At 47.6% G+C, this 16,024-nt stretch overlaps 2 protein-coding genes across 2 annotated transcripts in view; both read right to left on the reverse strand.

Annotated features, from left to right (window-relative positions):
- Nucleotides 1-471: 471 nt before the first annotated feature.
- Nucleotides 472-4,695, reverse strand: cd79a (CD79a molecule, immunoglobulin-associated alpha). Its single transcript, XM_062465667.1, has 5 exons — nucleotides 3,917-4,695; nucleotides 3,096-3,452; nucleotides 1,756-1,871; nucleotides 1,374-1,436; nucleotides 472-886 (listed from the first exon to the last, which is right to left on the reverse strand). Exons 1-5 carry the CDS (start codon nucleotides 3,954-3,956, stop codon nucleotides 746-748), a joined length of 717 nt encoding a protein of 238 aa, XP_062321651.1. The 5' UTR covers nucleotides 3,957-4,695; the 3' UTR covers nucleotides 472-745.
- Nucleotides 4,696-6,480: 1,785 nt separating this feature from the next.
- The window catches only part of arhgef1b (Rho guanine nucleotide exchange factor (GEF) 1b), a 16,566-nt gene continuing 7,022 nt past the window's right edge, over nucleotides 6,481-16,024 (reverse strand). Inside the window, exons 10-28 of the mRNA XM_062466220.1 lie at nucleotides 14,659-14,711; nucleotides 13,626-13,784; nucleotides 12,929-13,119; nucleotides 12,446-12,592; nucleotides 12,224-12,306; nucleotides 11,909-12,034; nucleotides 11,635-11,749; nucleotides 11,392-11,492; nucleotides 11,081-11,155; nucleotides 10,832-10,907; nucleotides 9,585-9,752; nucleotides 9,300-9,387; nucleotides 8,935-9,057; nucleotides 8,736-8,794; nucleotides 8,497-8,640; nucleotides 8,281-8,406; nucleotides 7,960-8,147; nucleotides 7,293-7,400; nucleotides 6,481-7,143 (exon numbers count right to left, since the gene is read on the reverse strand). Coding sequence (XP_062322204.1) covers nucleotides 7,326-7,400; nucleotides 7,960-8,147; nucleotides 8,281-8,406; nucleotides 8,497-8,640; nucleotides 8,736-8,794; nucleotides 8,935-9,057; nucleotides 9,300-9,387; nucleotides 9,585-9,752; nucleotides 10,832-10,907; nucleotides 11,081-11,155; nucleotides 11,392-11,492; nucleotides 11,635-11,749; nucleotides 11,909-12,034; nucleotides 12,224-12,306; nucleotides 12,446-12,592; nucleotides 12,929-13,119; nucleotides 13,626-13,784; nucleotides 14,659-14,711 — 2,097 coding nt within the window. The 3' untranslated portion in view covers nucleotides 6,481-7,143; nucleotides 7,293-7,325. The remainder of the gene's footprint in view (nucleotides 7,144-7,292; nucleotides 7,401-7,959; nucleotides 8,148-8,280; nucleotides 8,407-8,496; nucleotides 8,641-8,735; nucleotides 8,795-8,934; nucleotides 9,058-9,299; nucleotides 9,388-9,584; nucleotides 9,753-10,831; nucleotides 10,908-11,080; nucleotides 11,156-11,391; nucleotides 11,493-11,634; nucleotides 11,750-11,908; nucleotides 12,035-12,223; nucleotides 12,307-12,445; nucleotides 12,593-12,928; nucleotides 13,120-13,625; nucleotides 13,785-14,658; nucleotides 14,712-16,024) is intronic.

Genomic DNA, 16,024 nt, shown 5'->3' on the forward strand with positions numbered 1-16,024 from the left:
AGGTTTTATGTTGTAAATTATGTGTATATTAAAACAATATTGCAGATATTCCACCCTTCTTTTCAAACGTTATACCTTGGGTTTCTTAAGAGACCACAGGTGCCATCGAGGCACACTGTAAACGGCTTCCAACATGTTCAACATATCAACATGCATTTTTCCACAGGTACACTTGCACTTATAGCGGTTCATGTTGTTTAATTGTAACTTGTTTAACTACATGGTCTTATGGTTCTTCCCTTTGGCACTTACTTTGGTTGTTCACAATGTGTGCTTCATGTTTTGGCTACTCGCAATGTTTTTGTGGCTATCTTGTTGTTATGATCAGTGACCTATGCACTTTGTAAAGCTCTCTCTTGGAAGTCGCTTTGGATAAAAGCGTCTGCTAAATGAATAAATGAAATGAAATGAACATGCATGCTATTTATGGGCTTTGAAAAATATATGGTGTATTAAGCAGTCGGCCACATCTTCATGATTACATTCATTTAATCATTCACTTCATGTAAAGCAGATACATTGAAACATAATAGAAAAGTCAAACTGGGCTAAATAAAATAAAACATTGGAAGAAAGAAAACACGAGATAGCTTTAAAATGTTCTATCAATTCAAATGTTGATTAAAAAAAATCTGCACAGAAAATCAATAACCCTATCCTCAGCTCTGTAAATGTGCTTGTCCCACAAACTTCACCTTTTATCTCTGTAACAACTGAACTGAACTCTCCTCATTCCTGCACTCTTTCAAGGCTTCCGGAGCTGGGCATCATCCTCTTCGTCCTCCTCCATCTCCTTCACTCTGTACCCTACATCTTGGTAGGCCCCCTGCACCAGGGAGCACTGGATTTTATCATAGGTGGTGCTGCAGTCGTCCAGGTTCAGACCCTGTAAGCATTCATGAGTGAAAATACAACAGAAAGATGTATAGTGCTAATACCCCATGCAGACACGTACCCAATTACAAACCGAACAGATCCTTCTCTCTCTCTCCACTAGAATGGCCTAACTCACACAGATTTTTTTCTCTACTTCACATTCATTCAATGGCGTAGGTTAACTTTGAACATTGGAGTAAATTCGAGCCCCCAACCCCCAAAATTCTGATCCAAAAATTCAAGGTACAGACATTCAGGTTGCTGAAATAAAAAAAATATATGAAAAAATCCCACCAAAAATTTTAGCTTCAGAAATTCAAATAGAATAAAATTCAGGCTGATCAAATTTGATCTCCCCCCCAAAAAAAAAATTACCTCCAAAATTTGAGCCAAAAAACCCAATTCAGATCCAAAAATTCAAAGTTCAGACACCCAAACAGTAAAATTCTGAGTCTGTGCATTGGTGAGCATTGTACATTGTGGTACTTGAACCTCACCTCATATATGTTCTCCTCTTCCCTTTTAGTTCTCAGAATCTCAAGCTCATTTACTCTCTTTGCCTGGAAATGTAGGAAAAGATGGGTAAGTCATGACATGGGAGGTTGTGGACAACACTGTTGCCGTCATACAATCTGAACTATAAATGAACAGTGGGGTTTTCGAAACCACTGAACTGCATTACAATTCACCACAAACCATTCAAATGACCATCAAAAGACATCGATACAACATTTCCTATCTCTGGACACAACATCAATATGCACACATTGTTTGATATAGATGTGTTGTATGCAGTCGATGTAACTTCATGTCAGTGCACCTAATGAGTAGCCAGGGAGGTTATTGTGGTAGTATATCAGGTGTGGTATGACCTCTGACCTTAAAGAGCAGAACGACCCCAGGGAGGAGTACACACACCAGCAACAACACCCCCTCTACCGCCAGGATCTGGTTCTTCACACTCTCACTCAAGTCAAACACCTTCTCCATAGGCTCTGGCAGTAAGGGGGTAAAAAGAGATTAGAAAACGTATCAATCAGTCTCTCTGTCTCTCTCTCTCACTGGCTCTCATAGGATTAACAAGGCAGAGATATGTGTACCTCCTGCATGTGTGTTTACAAAAGCATTGAGAGTGAGAGTCAAATCAAATGCCTGAGCTCTCAGATGGAACATATGGCAACTGCTGTACATACTGTACTGTATACAGCAGGCCGTTTTTTAGGTGTTGCAGTTAGCACAACAAACTGGTTGAGGAAACAGTAATTTGTAGTGTATATTATTGTGTATATATATATACTGTATATTCAATACAAATGCTCTTCATCCATTTTATTAGTTATCAGATAGCAGTTACAGTAGCTACTTAGACTATGGTAGACTATACATACCACTAAGTATTACACAATTAGCACACTGCATGAATCGGATGAAGAAACAGTGAGTGGGCAGTGTGATCGCTATGTGAGACAAGAGTCCTTTACGCCCTTCTCCTTCCAACGAGGGCTCTAAATAAAGCACCTAATCAACGTTTCGACAGAGCCTTTTGATTAAAGTAGGTGAGATTACTGAACAAAGTGTCCATTCAGCAAGGGCAGCGCCTGGGTTTTCCAGGTGGATTGTGACGTGGTCTTTGGAACGACTGTCGCGAGACCACTGTCGTCGTATGAAAGGGCCACTGTCATTCGTTCATTCATTGCGCCTGGACTACGGTTAACTGGATTTTAGGATTACAAAGCTTTTGCAATGCTGAGCTATTCTGATACCCCACTCCCCCAAGCAGATATACACACACACACACAAACACACACTCATGCATGCATGCACACACATGCGCACACACACACAAGTGTACTAGGTTATTGTGAGTGTGAGGCCTTTTGCTGTTCAAGGCGGGTGATATAATCAAGATAACGTTGAATCAAATGCTTGGTAGCACACCAAAATGTATGAACGATGTACAAAGATTGTAAATGATTCATCTAATATGAACGACAATACCGTCTCATTAAAGCAAACTTTATACAAAGGCATGAAAGAAAAAACACAGAACCTTTGGTGCTCACTGTATATTGTATGTCGTTGACCCGACCATGCATCATCAAGCACATTCTCTCCAGCGCCGTTTCTCTCCATCTCTGTATCACACAAAACACCTATCCACACACACACACACACACGCACACACACGCACACACACACACACACACACACAGACTCACTGTAGACCTGTAGGAAGGTGCCATGTGTGTACGTCGAGGACCTCAGGGAACTGTTGTTCAGGAAGCACTGGTACAGCCCACTGTCATCTAACTGGACCGAGCTCAGGGTGAGGTGATGACACCAGGCTCCCTCAACCGTTTGGTTCTTGTCAACGCTCACCCGAGGGTCCTTTAGCTTTACTCTCTTGGGGAAGCCTGTTCCATTGACTGTGTGAACGCTGTGGATCCAGCTGGCATTCATGGCGCCCCTTGTGGTGTGGTAGCAGCACTGCAGGTGGGCGGCGTGGGAGAGCTGGACCCTCAGAGAAGGCCTGTCAGCCTCCAGGGTCACCTGGGAACGGTCGCCCTGGGAAACAACTGAGGGGGAGGGAGGGTAGATTGAAAAGATGGGTTTTATATGGGAAGATCGTTGTTTTCCATTTGACCTCATTATGCTGTTGTCAGACAGTTAATTGAGGTCTTGTGAGGGTGGGGATGAGCCACCTGACATCTGCTCGAAGAGGAGATCCGCCTCACTGGAGCAGAACTGAGGGTTAGATCGTGTTCTAGACCCACACATGTATTGATATGCAATGTTATGAATACATCTGTACCAACCAGACTGTATCCATAGTGATGACATTCTGTCCATAGACGAAGGAATTGCATACTTTGACTGTAATGTTAACATTCACCTACATTCAAGTTGTTTTTAGTACATTTACATTTATAATCTCATCGCTTTTAAGTAGCACAAAAAAAAACTTACTCAAAAGCCACTGTAATGATGCAGGTGAAGCACACACAACCCCCACAGCATGAGCTGAGAGAGGCCTCCTTACCTGCCCATCCACACAGACACAGGACTGCGATGACGTTCATAATGTCAATTGCGTTTGAGTAAACACACTACTCAAAGACGGTCCTCTCGTGCTGTCCCCACCGTCAAACACCTTCCAAAAGCCGTCGCTCTTGTTGTCGAGACAGTTACACACACCCCGTTTCTGTGTCCATGACAGGATGTACGCTTGATTGAATGTGCTGTGCTAAAGGAACCTCACCCCCCCATTTACAAAAAACACAAGGGGGAGGGGGTGTTCTTGTATATCGAGTGCATCTCAACAGTTTAGGATGGCTTTGTATCTCTTTCCCTGTCTATCTGTTCACGTTCATCCTCATTACCTCAGGATATTCTTTATCGTTGGTTGTTACATTCTACTATGATACAAGTTGTGTCAACAGAACAAAATGAGCAAACGAAACAATATTCTTTTCCCCTCCCCCCACATTTATTTTAAAAATGTATTCGAAAATAATAATTATAAAAACGTACCACAATTCTTCTGAAGTATACATAATTAAAAACCCACAATAGAATCAGAGCCCAAATACACAGTATAATTCTTGCATATTCATTTGTATGGATAGACAGGTTGATGCCTGGGTCCCTGCCTACAGCCTACTCTATACAAAGCCCCAGGAAGGAGCCGACAACATACTGATCGAGATCCAGCAGTGATGGAGGTGAATAAGCACATTAAGAATACAGAGTGGATACCCCTGAGATACCCACAGGGGGAGATGCAGAAAGACACTTTAACAAAAGGAACTGTACCCCCCCCCCACCCCCAAAACCGACCAATAAGAAATCAGGATCATCTCAGGATGCATATCAGTCACAAGGCCCATATCAGTCACCGGTCAATTTCATGATCCCATTACAGACACCGACCCTCACCAAATAACAAGCATGTGCTTCCTAGCGAGTCATGTGGATAGAACAAAACTTGATCGTCAGAACAAGGCACCCTTCTATAAATACACCTTTATACATATTCATCAAGCTATATTATCATATACTTGTAACGAGGATAGGTGTGAAAGCAGGGGGGAGAGAGAGATGACGGTTTGAACAGGATTTCACCTGCTGATCACTGCTGTTCAATGGTGAAGAAATCTTGGTTGGGGTAACTGTTTAACCTTATCCTGTTAACCTGCATTGATCAACTGAACAATAACAACTAATCCAATATGCAGTTTACAGTTCAATACTTGGATACAATCAAGGTTTTCCTACTCAAACAAGAAATTAAAAAATATCTGATCACACTCCATGTTTGACAAATGCATAATACATAATTTCAAAAAAACAACACCAAACTGTCTGGGTACACCAAACAAATCACTTCTTAAGTAGCCTTGTTCATTCAAGTCTAGATGCCCTTGGGGTCTACGGAAATCGTCATGGTTTCCCCTTTCGGAGTGGCACCATGTCATCGTATCAGCTCTGGGTTTTTTTTGGTACTATCCCTAGACTAATCGTTTCAGTGTTGACGCTGGTGTGTTGGGAGTTTGGAGAGCGGAAAAGCAGCCCACCCCATCCAGCCACCGTCTCCCCTAACAGCATTAAGTGACATGCTAACATCAACGTATACGTGTCAAAATATATAACAGCGACTGAGGATATTACTAGTATATGGCTATCTCTCTTTGGTCCGGTTTCGGAATCCACAGTTAAATGCCTCTACTCTGCAAGAGAATACTCCAAATAATAAACAATTACAATAATGTTCTAAAGAATATTTTTTAAAAGCACACTAAAAACAAATCGAATATAGTAAAAACAATACAATTATTGCTACCACTGAATAATGTAAATTTTTTGTTGTTGTTGCAGACTACGAATGTATTGAACAGCATTTATTATATATATATAAAATAACTTCTCCACCTCCTTCTGCTGGTGAGCTATGGTCACTGCCACAGACGTCACACACACACACACAGAGAATAGAGGTGTGTGACGTCAGCTGGTCTAGCCGGTGTAAACCCTGTTACTGCACTGAACTCCCACGTCATGCATATTACAGTGAGTGTGTGTGCATATATGTGTGTGTGTGTGTGCATATCTGTGTGTGTGTGTGCGCGCCTAAGCCTACTTATCCCGCGTGTGCTCGTGACGACTCCTACAGAACATTGAACACAAATTTGCTTCTCTGCTCTTCTTTAGTATGCGGTCGTCTTCAACGGCCAAACTAGCTCATTTCATTCACTTCACTTCACAAGGCCTCAAGTTCACTCCAACACTCCTCTCTCCCCCCCCCCCCCCAAAAAAAAAATCCACCCATCTTTGTTCCACTTTCTGCTTCCGCCTCAATAAAAGTCAGTCTCCTGCCTTCTCTCAGTCTGTCCAGCCCCGATACAAGCCCAGTGCAATAGCAGTGTGATAGAGGAGAAGATACTAGGGACCCAGAAGATACCAGGGGAATAAATAAAAGCAATAAACACACAAAAATGCTGTATATCTCTAACGTGACAAACTGCTACTACAAAAAACAGATGCTTAGGCTTTTCAATCACGCGCACGCACACACACACACCCTCCCAAATAATCAGGGTAGACTACTTGACACAGAATCATTTGATTATTCAAATACTTTACAGTAGATAATTACAATCACAATAAATATTAGCAAAATGATAACTCAAGGGTTGGAATACAGGGATGTTGCTCTAATTTGATAAGGGTAAAAGTGCATTTTTGCTATACTTTGGCATTGAGTACATAATCTATTGTCGTTCTGCCTTCTGCTAGGGTAGATTCTACTAAGGCTTAACACTGCCCTCTACAGGAAAAAGAGCAGTAACTGCATGCATATTATGGTTCATAGGTCTATCTAATTTGGTTGGCAATGACACTGTTTATGTACATATCTGGCATGTCCAGAGCAAGTGTCTTGGGGGTGTGTGTGTGCGTGTCTGTGTGTGTGTTAAGGCAGGTAACAATCAATATTCCTAGGCTGCCTCTACTCAAAGCAAAAATATTGCTTCAATCTTTGGCAGCTCTTTGCATAACCCACACAAAAAAGCAAAAACACACACACACACACACACCTTGTTACAATTATTCGTCCCCTCTGTTTGTCTGCATCTTGATTGGCTGTGACTTATTGTCAGTCTTCATTGAGGGCTCAGGCATGGAACACGAGCACAGAGTGTGGAGTAACCAGAATATTCCAGGCAGTACGAATCAATCCTCCAAGTACAGCTCTAGCGACCCGAATCCGCACTAAAGAGAAAAGGAAAAGACACATTCAGTCTGTGGGTGTCTCTAGCAACACTAACACTGCAGTAGATCTAGATGCACAATGAGAAAGCACGTCCACTTAGATGATCAGACGTGAGGAACCATCTATCCGAGTTCATCTGCGCTTTCACCTTGTGCTTTCCACCAGCAGGGGGCATCACATCTCAATGGAAGTTGCCCTTCTTGAAGGTGAACTTGGACAGGGCCTCTAGCAACTGGTGGTGAGCCTCCTCAATACCCTGAAAGAGGGGGATCAATACCAAGTTACGGACAAGATCAAGTAAGCACACTTTCACTCTGCAGTCATCCATCCTTTCACCAGCTCCTTTCATCATACGCTCTCTGTCTCCATCGCTCCCTCTCTGCCTCTCTCCCTACCCCCTCTCTCCGACTCCCTCTCCTCTGACACGTACCCTTGCTGGGAGCACATATAATAGTCATTGTCAGAGAACTCCAATTTTGCTCAGCAATTTTGGCTGTGATGGAAGCCCTGCTATAACAGCTGTGGTTAAACGATTTTCTCTCTCAATCTCTCTTTGGGTAGTTTGAGCCCATTCCTCCCTCCTTACTTAAACCATCCTTTGTAAGGCCCATTATGTCATCTGCTACTATTTTTTATGGACCAATCTCATCTCTTCTTGTGCCCCCCCACCCGGCTTCCACAATTCTTCAACATACTCTCTCCACTCCCTGCATAATTTTCAATCTACCCATCTTTGTCCCAGTCGTAGTTTATATTGGTCATCTCTTCCTCCAAGTCCCATCTCTGTTTCTGTTCATCCCTCCTTTTTCGGTCACCTGCAGTTTCTTCAGGTGCTCCTCCAGACTGTGGAATCTCCTCCGCACCTCCTCCCTCCTCTCCTGGGACAGGACGAGAGGAGCGCTGATCCCTCCCTCCTCCTCCGGCTCTCCCTTCATCTCTGCCTCCTCTCCTCCTGGCCCCGCCTCTTCCCCCTTCCCACCCCCCTCCGTGTGAGAGCCTTTCTCTGTGGATCGACAGTTTAGAAATTGGGATTTAAACGTTCGACTTGAGCATCTACTGACAGCTAAAATCCCTATGCTTGTTAAAGGACAGTACAAAAAGTCTGATTTGACAAAAGCCAATCAGTGGACAAATACCTGTTGATTGACAGCCTTCGGACTCCTGGTCCTTCCTTTCTGACGCCTCCCCTCCATTTTCCTCATCAAGATGAGAATCCTCTGATAGACTGATGCTCCCAACCAATAGCCTCTTCAGGGACATGACTGTAGGATGAACATGACATGATGTAAATAATCAGAAAGTGACCAATGGGAAGGAGGGAAGAAAAAAAGGAGGAAATGAACCGCCTCCACCTTCGTCCAGTGCGCCATTGGCCACCTTCTCCTGAACACTGTTGGTGTGACCAATCAGATCGAAGCCTTTGTCTGAAAGGTAGTCGATCAGCGAAGGGGGAGAGTCGGCTGTCTTCTCATCTGTCAAGCTGTCCTTATCTCGGTCTAGAGACGGAAACACAGAAAAAGTCAGAAAGTGAGTCCAGGTGCCGAAAAACCTCCCAGCAGACTGGAACTCCCCGGGCGCGAGCCCTTCTTACCAGTGATGGGTTTCAGCGAGTCCCCTCCGTTCTCTGTGGGGCTGAGAGGGGCGTGCAATCTGGGGGAAAGAGAAAGAGGGATCCGGGGGTCGACGTTACTTGCTGGGAAAGAAAGATTGGAGACAGAAAGATGATTTCCAAAGTGTGTGTGAGAGAGAGTTTGTGTGTGTGTGTGACAGTGTGTGGTGTGGGTACTTACGTGGTGGGGCTGAACGGAGACGCCACTCCTCCGATAGCCAGGCTGCCCTGCCTCTTGCGATCTATCACAGGAGGCCCGCTTTGCTTCAGCTCATCCACCGCAGACTTGATCACATCGGTCCAACTACACGGATAAACATGAACACACACACAGAGAGGGAGAGTCAGAAACACAAGTCTCACACATCTACCTTCACGTTCATTACAGGACTAGACAGCACAGTACAAAACCAGTACAAGCAGTACTAGTACCAGAACAAACCAGTAGGCAGTACTAGTACCAGAACAAACCAGTACAGGCAGTACTAGTACCAGAAGAAACCAGTAGGCAGTACTAGTCTAGTCCAGAACAAATAGCACACTCACTTCTTCCTTTCTCCCAGAGACTGGGCCACCAGCTCATAGATCTGAGCCCCACTGTCCCAGGTGAAGATCACGTAGAAGGCCTTACGATCTGAGAGAGACAGGCGCAGATATTATCTGAGGTAGATGATTGATTTATCAGTGTGGAAGTGTGTGTATGTTTGTGCATATTTATACTGACTCTGTGTGTGCGTGTGCGTGTGCGAGAGAGAGAGAGAGAGAGAGAGAGAGAGAGAGAGAGAGTGTGTGTGTGTGTGTGTGTGTGTGTGTGGGGGGGGGGGGGCCCACCTGTGGCCACCTCCCTGAGGAAGGCCGAGTCCAGCTTGATGATGGGGCTGAGCATCTGCTTGCCCTCCTGCACGGCAATGTTGCTCTTGCTCTGGCACTTGAGCACCATCTTGTCATCCTGCCTCTGCAGCAGCACCAGCAGGTCCCCCAGCAGCACACACTGCACGTCTGCAGGGGACAGGACACACACTCTGTAATGCTGTCTGCAGGAGGACAAGGACACACACTCTGTAATGCTGTCTGCAGGGGACAGGACACACTGTAATGCTGTCTGCAGGAGGACCAGGACACACACTCTGTAATGCTGTCTGCAGGAGGACCAGGACACACACTCTGTAATGCTGTCTGCAGGAGGACCAGGACACACACTGTAATGCTGTCTGCAGGGGACAGGACACACACTGTAATGCTGTCTGCAGGGGACAGGACACACACTGTAATGCTGTATGCAGGGGACAGGACACACACTGTAATGCTGTCTGCAGGAGGACCAGGACACACACTCTGTAATGCTGTCTGCAGGAGGACCAGGACACACACTGTAATGCTGTCTGCAGGAGGACCAGGACACACACTCTGTAATGCTGTCTGCAGGAGGACCAGGACACACACTCTGTAATGCTGTCTGCAGGAGGACCAGGACACACACTCTGTAATGCTGTCTGCAGGAGGACCAGGACACACACTGTAATGCTGTCTGCAGGAGGACCAGGACACACACTCTGTAATGCTGTCTGCAGGAGGACCAGGACACACACTCTGTAATGCCGTCTGCAGGAGGACCAGGACACACACTCTAAAGCCCAATTCATACTTAGGTCGCAGACACTTTTGAAAAGGTCGCCGACATAAATGACATCTCGGTCGACACTTTTAACCGTCGCTTAGAAGTGTCGCCTACCAGGAGAAATTTCTACTGGCGCGGATGTCGTCACATAGTGAAAAATTAAAATAGTCAGTTTCTCCGATTGATCACCTAGGCTACAAAGCGTTAACAATGTAACCATAGCAATGAATGTAACGGTAAAATGATTCTGTTTACGTCACGCCAACCTTGAGCAAAGGCGACTGTTTGCCGAAGTATAAATGCAGCAGCCTGAGCGACACTTTTTTTTTTCCGTCTGCGACCATTTCAAAAGTGTCCGCGACCTAAGTATAAATGAAGCTTAATGCTATCTCCTCATCACTCCAGGTGATGTAGGAATTGTATGCAGCATGTACACACACACACACACAAATAAAAGTACCTAGAGCTTTCTCCTTTGTCACTCTCCAGATCAGAGGGCCCTCGTAGATCATTTTTTTCTGCGTCAGGTCAATGTTCTGAGGAAAAGAGAATCATCGAGCAAACATGAGACAGAGAGAGCGAGAGCGAGGCCAAGAGAGAGTGAGCGAGAGAGAGAGAGAGAGAGAGAGAGAGAGAGAGAGAGAGAGAGAGAGAGAGAGAGAGAAAGAGAGAGGACGATACAGGAAGTGAGGCGTCCGGACAGTCTCACCCTGTACTCTGTGTAGAGTTCATTACTCGGCTTCAGGCCTGAGGTGTCCAGTCTGCGCTGGTAGTCTTTCAGAGTCTGAGGAAAGAGAGAGAAAGGAGGGCGGAACAAGAGAGAGAGGACTTAGAAAGGTTTGTTCTGGAACCTGCTGAGCTGAACAGATACGGGTCGAGCACCACAGCTCTCAAAGTGACTTCAAAGTGACCTCGTATAAATAAGGCTTAGTGTATGCTTTTAGCGTGCGTGTTTGCAATAGGTCTGTGTGTATTTCGAGTGTAGTCTCTGGCTTGTGTGTGTGTGTGTATGTGTCTCACCAGCAGGTTCTCCATCTGCTTGACCTCGTCGTTGACGTGGTTGAGGATCTTCCTGCAGCACTCAGCACTCTGCTGGATGCTCTCTTTCTCCTTGGAGTCCTCTGGAGGGGAGCAACACACACACACACACACACGCGCACACACACCCACACACACACACAGGTAGAGTCAGCAAGCTCACACGCGCGTCAACACACACAACCACATACATTTACACTCCCCCCACGCCCCTCTGACACACACCTGTGCTCTTGGCGATATTCTCCAGCAGTAGGGGGTACTTGGTCAGTCTCTGCATCTCTATGGGGATGATGTCCTTCAGCTGGAGTCTTCGGCACTGAGGCTTGCTCTCTGCCTCCTGTTCCACACACACGTGCGCGCACACACACACACGGGACAGTGAGAACAGCCAGTGCGTATGGATGCTTGTGTGTTGGTTCCACTTCACACAACAATCTTTTATGGTGGTTTCAATGATCGGACCCCACTAGGATAGAAAAACAAACGTGTGTGTTACCAGTATGAAGGCATTGAAGCGGGGGTCCTTCTTCTGCCTCATCTTGATCTGCTCCAGGGCCCAGGTCTGGTGACTGCAGAAACGTGCTGTCAGCTTCTGGAACCACTCACCCTCCGTGCCTCCGAACTGAGACACGAGAAGACCGGACGCACACACACACACACACACACACACACACCTGTCCATGAAGAGACTGCCTGCCAATGTTTGTGGGAGAATAAAGTGTGTGTGGTCTAGATCTAGGTTAGATCTAGACTGCCTATAAAAAGGTGTGTGTGTGTGTGACATTCAGGGAGTGTGTGTTTTTGTACTTACTCTGTTGTGTAATGTGGTCCTGATGGAACTGACGATGCAGTTATCCTCCTGACGAACCTTCTTCAGGTTCTCATAAAAGGCATCTGGATGCACACACACACACATCACTTAGACCTCAGCTGACCTATTGGCTAATATAACCCAACTAATATATCCAAAATCTTCTGGTTCGACAGAAGGGATCATTCAAAAGGGTCCTCCCTCGCCCAAGTCGGCACTCACAGTGCATCTCTATGATCTCGTCCAGGTTGGGGAAGATGGTGGCCAGGTCTGTGGATGTCATGATGCTCTCCCTCTCCAGAGGCCTGGAGAACACCATCTGGAGCACGCTCAGCATGCGCACGTGGGCGTGCTCCGTCACGTAAAGCTCTAGGGAGGCAAGATAAGAGGGGAGGGGTGAGCCTTTCCTCCTCCCCCTTTTCCCTTCCTCCTCCCCCCTTTTCCCTTCCTCCTCCCCCCCTTTTCCCTTCCTCCTCCCCCCTTTTCCCTTCCTCCTCCCCCCCTTTTCCCTTCCTCCTCCCCCCTTTTCCCTTCCTCCTCCCCCCTTTTCCCTTCCTCCTCCCCCCTTTTCCCTTCCTCCTCCCCCCCTTTTCCCTTCCTCCTCCCCCCTTTTCCCTTCCTCCTCCCCCCTTTTCCCTTCCTCCTCCCCCCCTTTTCCCTTCCTCCTCCCCCCCTTTCCCCCTCTCTCCTCCCCTCCCTCCTCACCATTGATGACTTCCTGTCTCTTGGTCTCCTTCTTGCTGAGTCGTGCGAGGGTGTCGGCGGGGGCCAGCTCCCTCCAATTGGTTGGGTCCTGCTCGAGCTCCAGCAGACGTGGCTCCACTTCCTCCTGCTGTGGGGCGGGGCTTAGGGGGGAGGGGCCAGGCAGAGCGCTGTCGGGGGACGGAACGTCAAAACTGAGGGGGGGGGGGGGGGGGGAGAGCGGAGGAGCAGCAGATGGAGGGGAAGGAAGGAAGTTGCACAGGAGAGGCATTTGAAAATTGTAGCCTTGACGGAAATGAATATGAAACATTCAATTTATTATAAATGATCGGTTGAGGGATGCTTTTGTCTTCATCCGGGTTAAGTAACTTGTCCTTATTTTCTGACTGTCAGAAGATGACTAAGTCCAACCTTAGGGGAAGGAAGGGGGGGGGGCAGTCTAGCTATAGTGAACTCTATTCACTTTTACTTAGTCTGGAACTTTTGAGGTTTGAGGACAGACGGTTTTAGAGTAGGCCAGTACGGTGTCAGTCAGTCAGTCAGCTAGTCAATGAAACAGCAAGTCAGCTGGTCAGTGAGACAGTCAGACAACGGGTCAGTCATCTCATTTGTCTGTCAGTCTGTCCGTCCCTGCTGTGTGCCCCTCCTTCCATCAAGATGGAGATGGTGGGGGGGGGGGGGGGGGGGGTGTCCGCCTTACAAGAAGTGGTGCTTGGGGGAGGGTGGGGCGGGATGCATCGCCGTGGCGGCGGCTTGCAGGTCCACGTCGCTACGGGAACGCGGTTGTTTGGCCCGGGAGGAGACACGGCGACGGGAGGAATGGCGGTCCACCCGCGCGCTCTCACTGCGCAACACTTTCCTGGGGAGGGGGGGAATAAGGTGGGGGGGAGGGAGGGGGGGGGGAGGGGTGTATAAACGTGGAGGTAGGAAGGGGAAAAGACAGAGAGCAGGGGAGGACAGGAGGAGACAAAGTAACAACAGAGATGGGGTGGGTGAGGAAGAGAGAGACAGAGACAGAGAGAGCGAGAGAGAGCGAGAGAGAGCGAGAGAGAGCGAGAGAGAGAGAGAGAGAGAGAGAGAGAGAGAGAGAGAGAGAGAGAGAGAGAGGGAGGAGGTGGAGATCCAAAGGCCGAGGACGAGGGGTGACCAAAACGAGAAGAACGAGGGAACGACAAGAGGAGGGAAGACGGAACACGTGTGAAAAGAGTGAATGAAAGAGGAGCATGGAGAATGTGACAGAACAAGGTTAGAGACCCAGAAGTCATGTAGACCCAGATGAACCCCGTTAGTAACAACCCTCTGTGAAGACACACTGGAAGCCCACTCTGTGTACAGTGAAGAGACTAGTCATTTATAAAACAGGTGTACCAGTGCTCTGAGGAAGGCAACCTAATGGTGAATGGAGCAGATCAGATCTTTGATCTCTCACACAGACTGACAGGGGCCATGTGACCCTATGCCCCCTTCAGTTCCACACATTTCCCAAACGGGGGGGTCGACAACCCTTAGACATGCAGTGTGTTCGAGCTCTCATGCCAACAGTACAGCAGGTCTACGGCTCTCTACTCCCACGGTCCGCCCACCTCAAAACCAAGCTGCAGAGATGAATGATACTTATCCATGCAGTGTGTGTAAATGTGTGTGTATGTGTGTGTGTATGTGTGTGTGGTGTGTGTGTGTGTGTGTGTATGTGTATGTGTATGTGTGTGTGTGTGTGTGTTTCAGTGTCTGGCCTGACATCTGTCCCAGGCTGTCTCATGGAGCAGTGACCCACCTTGTCTTGCGTCTGTAAAAACACCGGACAACACAGTTACACCACCACACACACACACACACACACACACACACACATCAAACGTTCACAGCTGTACACCAACACACAACCACACTGCCTTCAAAAGCTTCACCACAAACTCACAACCTTCACAACCCTGTGCACACCATACAACCACAGAGGCCCTACCTAGCACCACGTTTACACCTCCAAGACATAAACCGCGTGACGAAAGGCAACGCGCTGGACAGGAAAACGGCTCGGGACAACACATGCAGCAAGCGCACCACCTGCAGATGGAGGAAGGCCCTGGCCTGGACATGGAATCAGTGTTCAGATAGCTTGAGGAGGGCAAGCAGGGGCGGGGGAGGAGGGGGTACTTGAGTTACAGGGCCCCCTTAACCACCCCCCCGGGACACAATTTGATAACGTGCCCCTCAGAAGCAGCACAAAAGGCGCGGCTCACAGACAGGTATAAGAAGCACACTGACTGGGAGAAACCACGACAGGTTTACCAGATGTCCAATCTTCCGTCAAACACAACAGACACCTGCGCAACTGAAGACAAGCTGAAGTTGCTAGGGGCGACATGCAAATGAGCTGGAGGGCAAAAACAGGAGACATGCATCACGTAACCACGTAACGACAGACACGCAGGCGCGCCCAGGAGAGGAGGGGCTTTCCCTGCCCGGTGGGGTGTGTGTGTGTGTGTGTGTACGTGTATACACACACCGACTCGTAGCTCCAGTTTAATCCCAAGAGAATTAGACTAGCATCGTAATTATTGTGGTAGATGTAATGATGAAGAGAATGGACTGATAATGAGCTGAAAAACGAGGACACAGGCAGGAATGGACAGAAATAAATTGCGAAGGAAAGAGGGTAGCAAAAAAAGCAATGGGGGGGTGGGGGAGAGACGGGGTTGAACGGGGGCGGGGGGGGGGGGGTGGTTGGAAGGGACGACTGGATTCCGGCATGTTTGCAGGTCCGTAGGGTGTCGGCTGCGTTAGCGGGCGGCAGCGGCAGCTTGCACACAGCAGGGACGGACCACCGAGGGAGTTTTACCACGCTCCCTCAGTCTTAGCATGGACGCTGCCTACCCTAATGCTGGACTGATTCATGGCTAATCTATACTCTCATACCACTACGGGAGTTTTACAACGCCCCCTTAGTCTTGGTGTTGACACGAGTTAAAGGCTGAGCTGAACCTCAATGGCCTCAGAGATTTGTCTGTCTGTGTACTTTTACAAGCATTCCTTCCCCTTCTCATTTCCTCTTTCCCCTGGTGAAGAATACCTCTCTCTCTTTAAACCCCTCCTCCATTC

This window comes from Osmerus eperlanus, chromosome 7 (genome assembly GCF_963692335.1).
Source record: "Osmerus eperlanus chromosome 7, fOsmEpe2.1, whole genome shotgun sequence".
Classification (NCBI taxonomy): Eukaryota; Metazoa; Chordata; class Actinopteri; order Osmeriformes; family Osmeridae; genus Osmerus; species Osmerus eperlanus.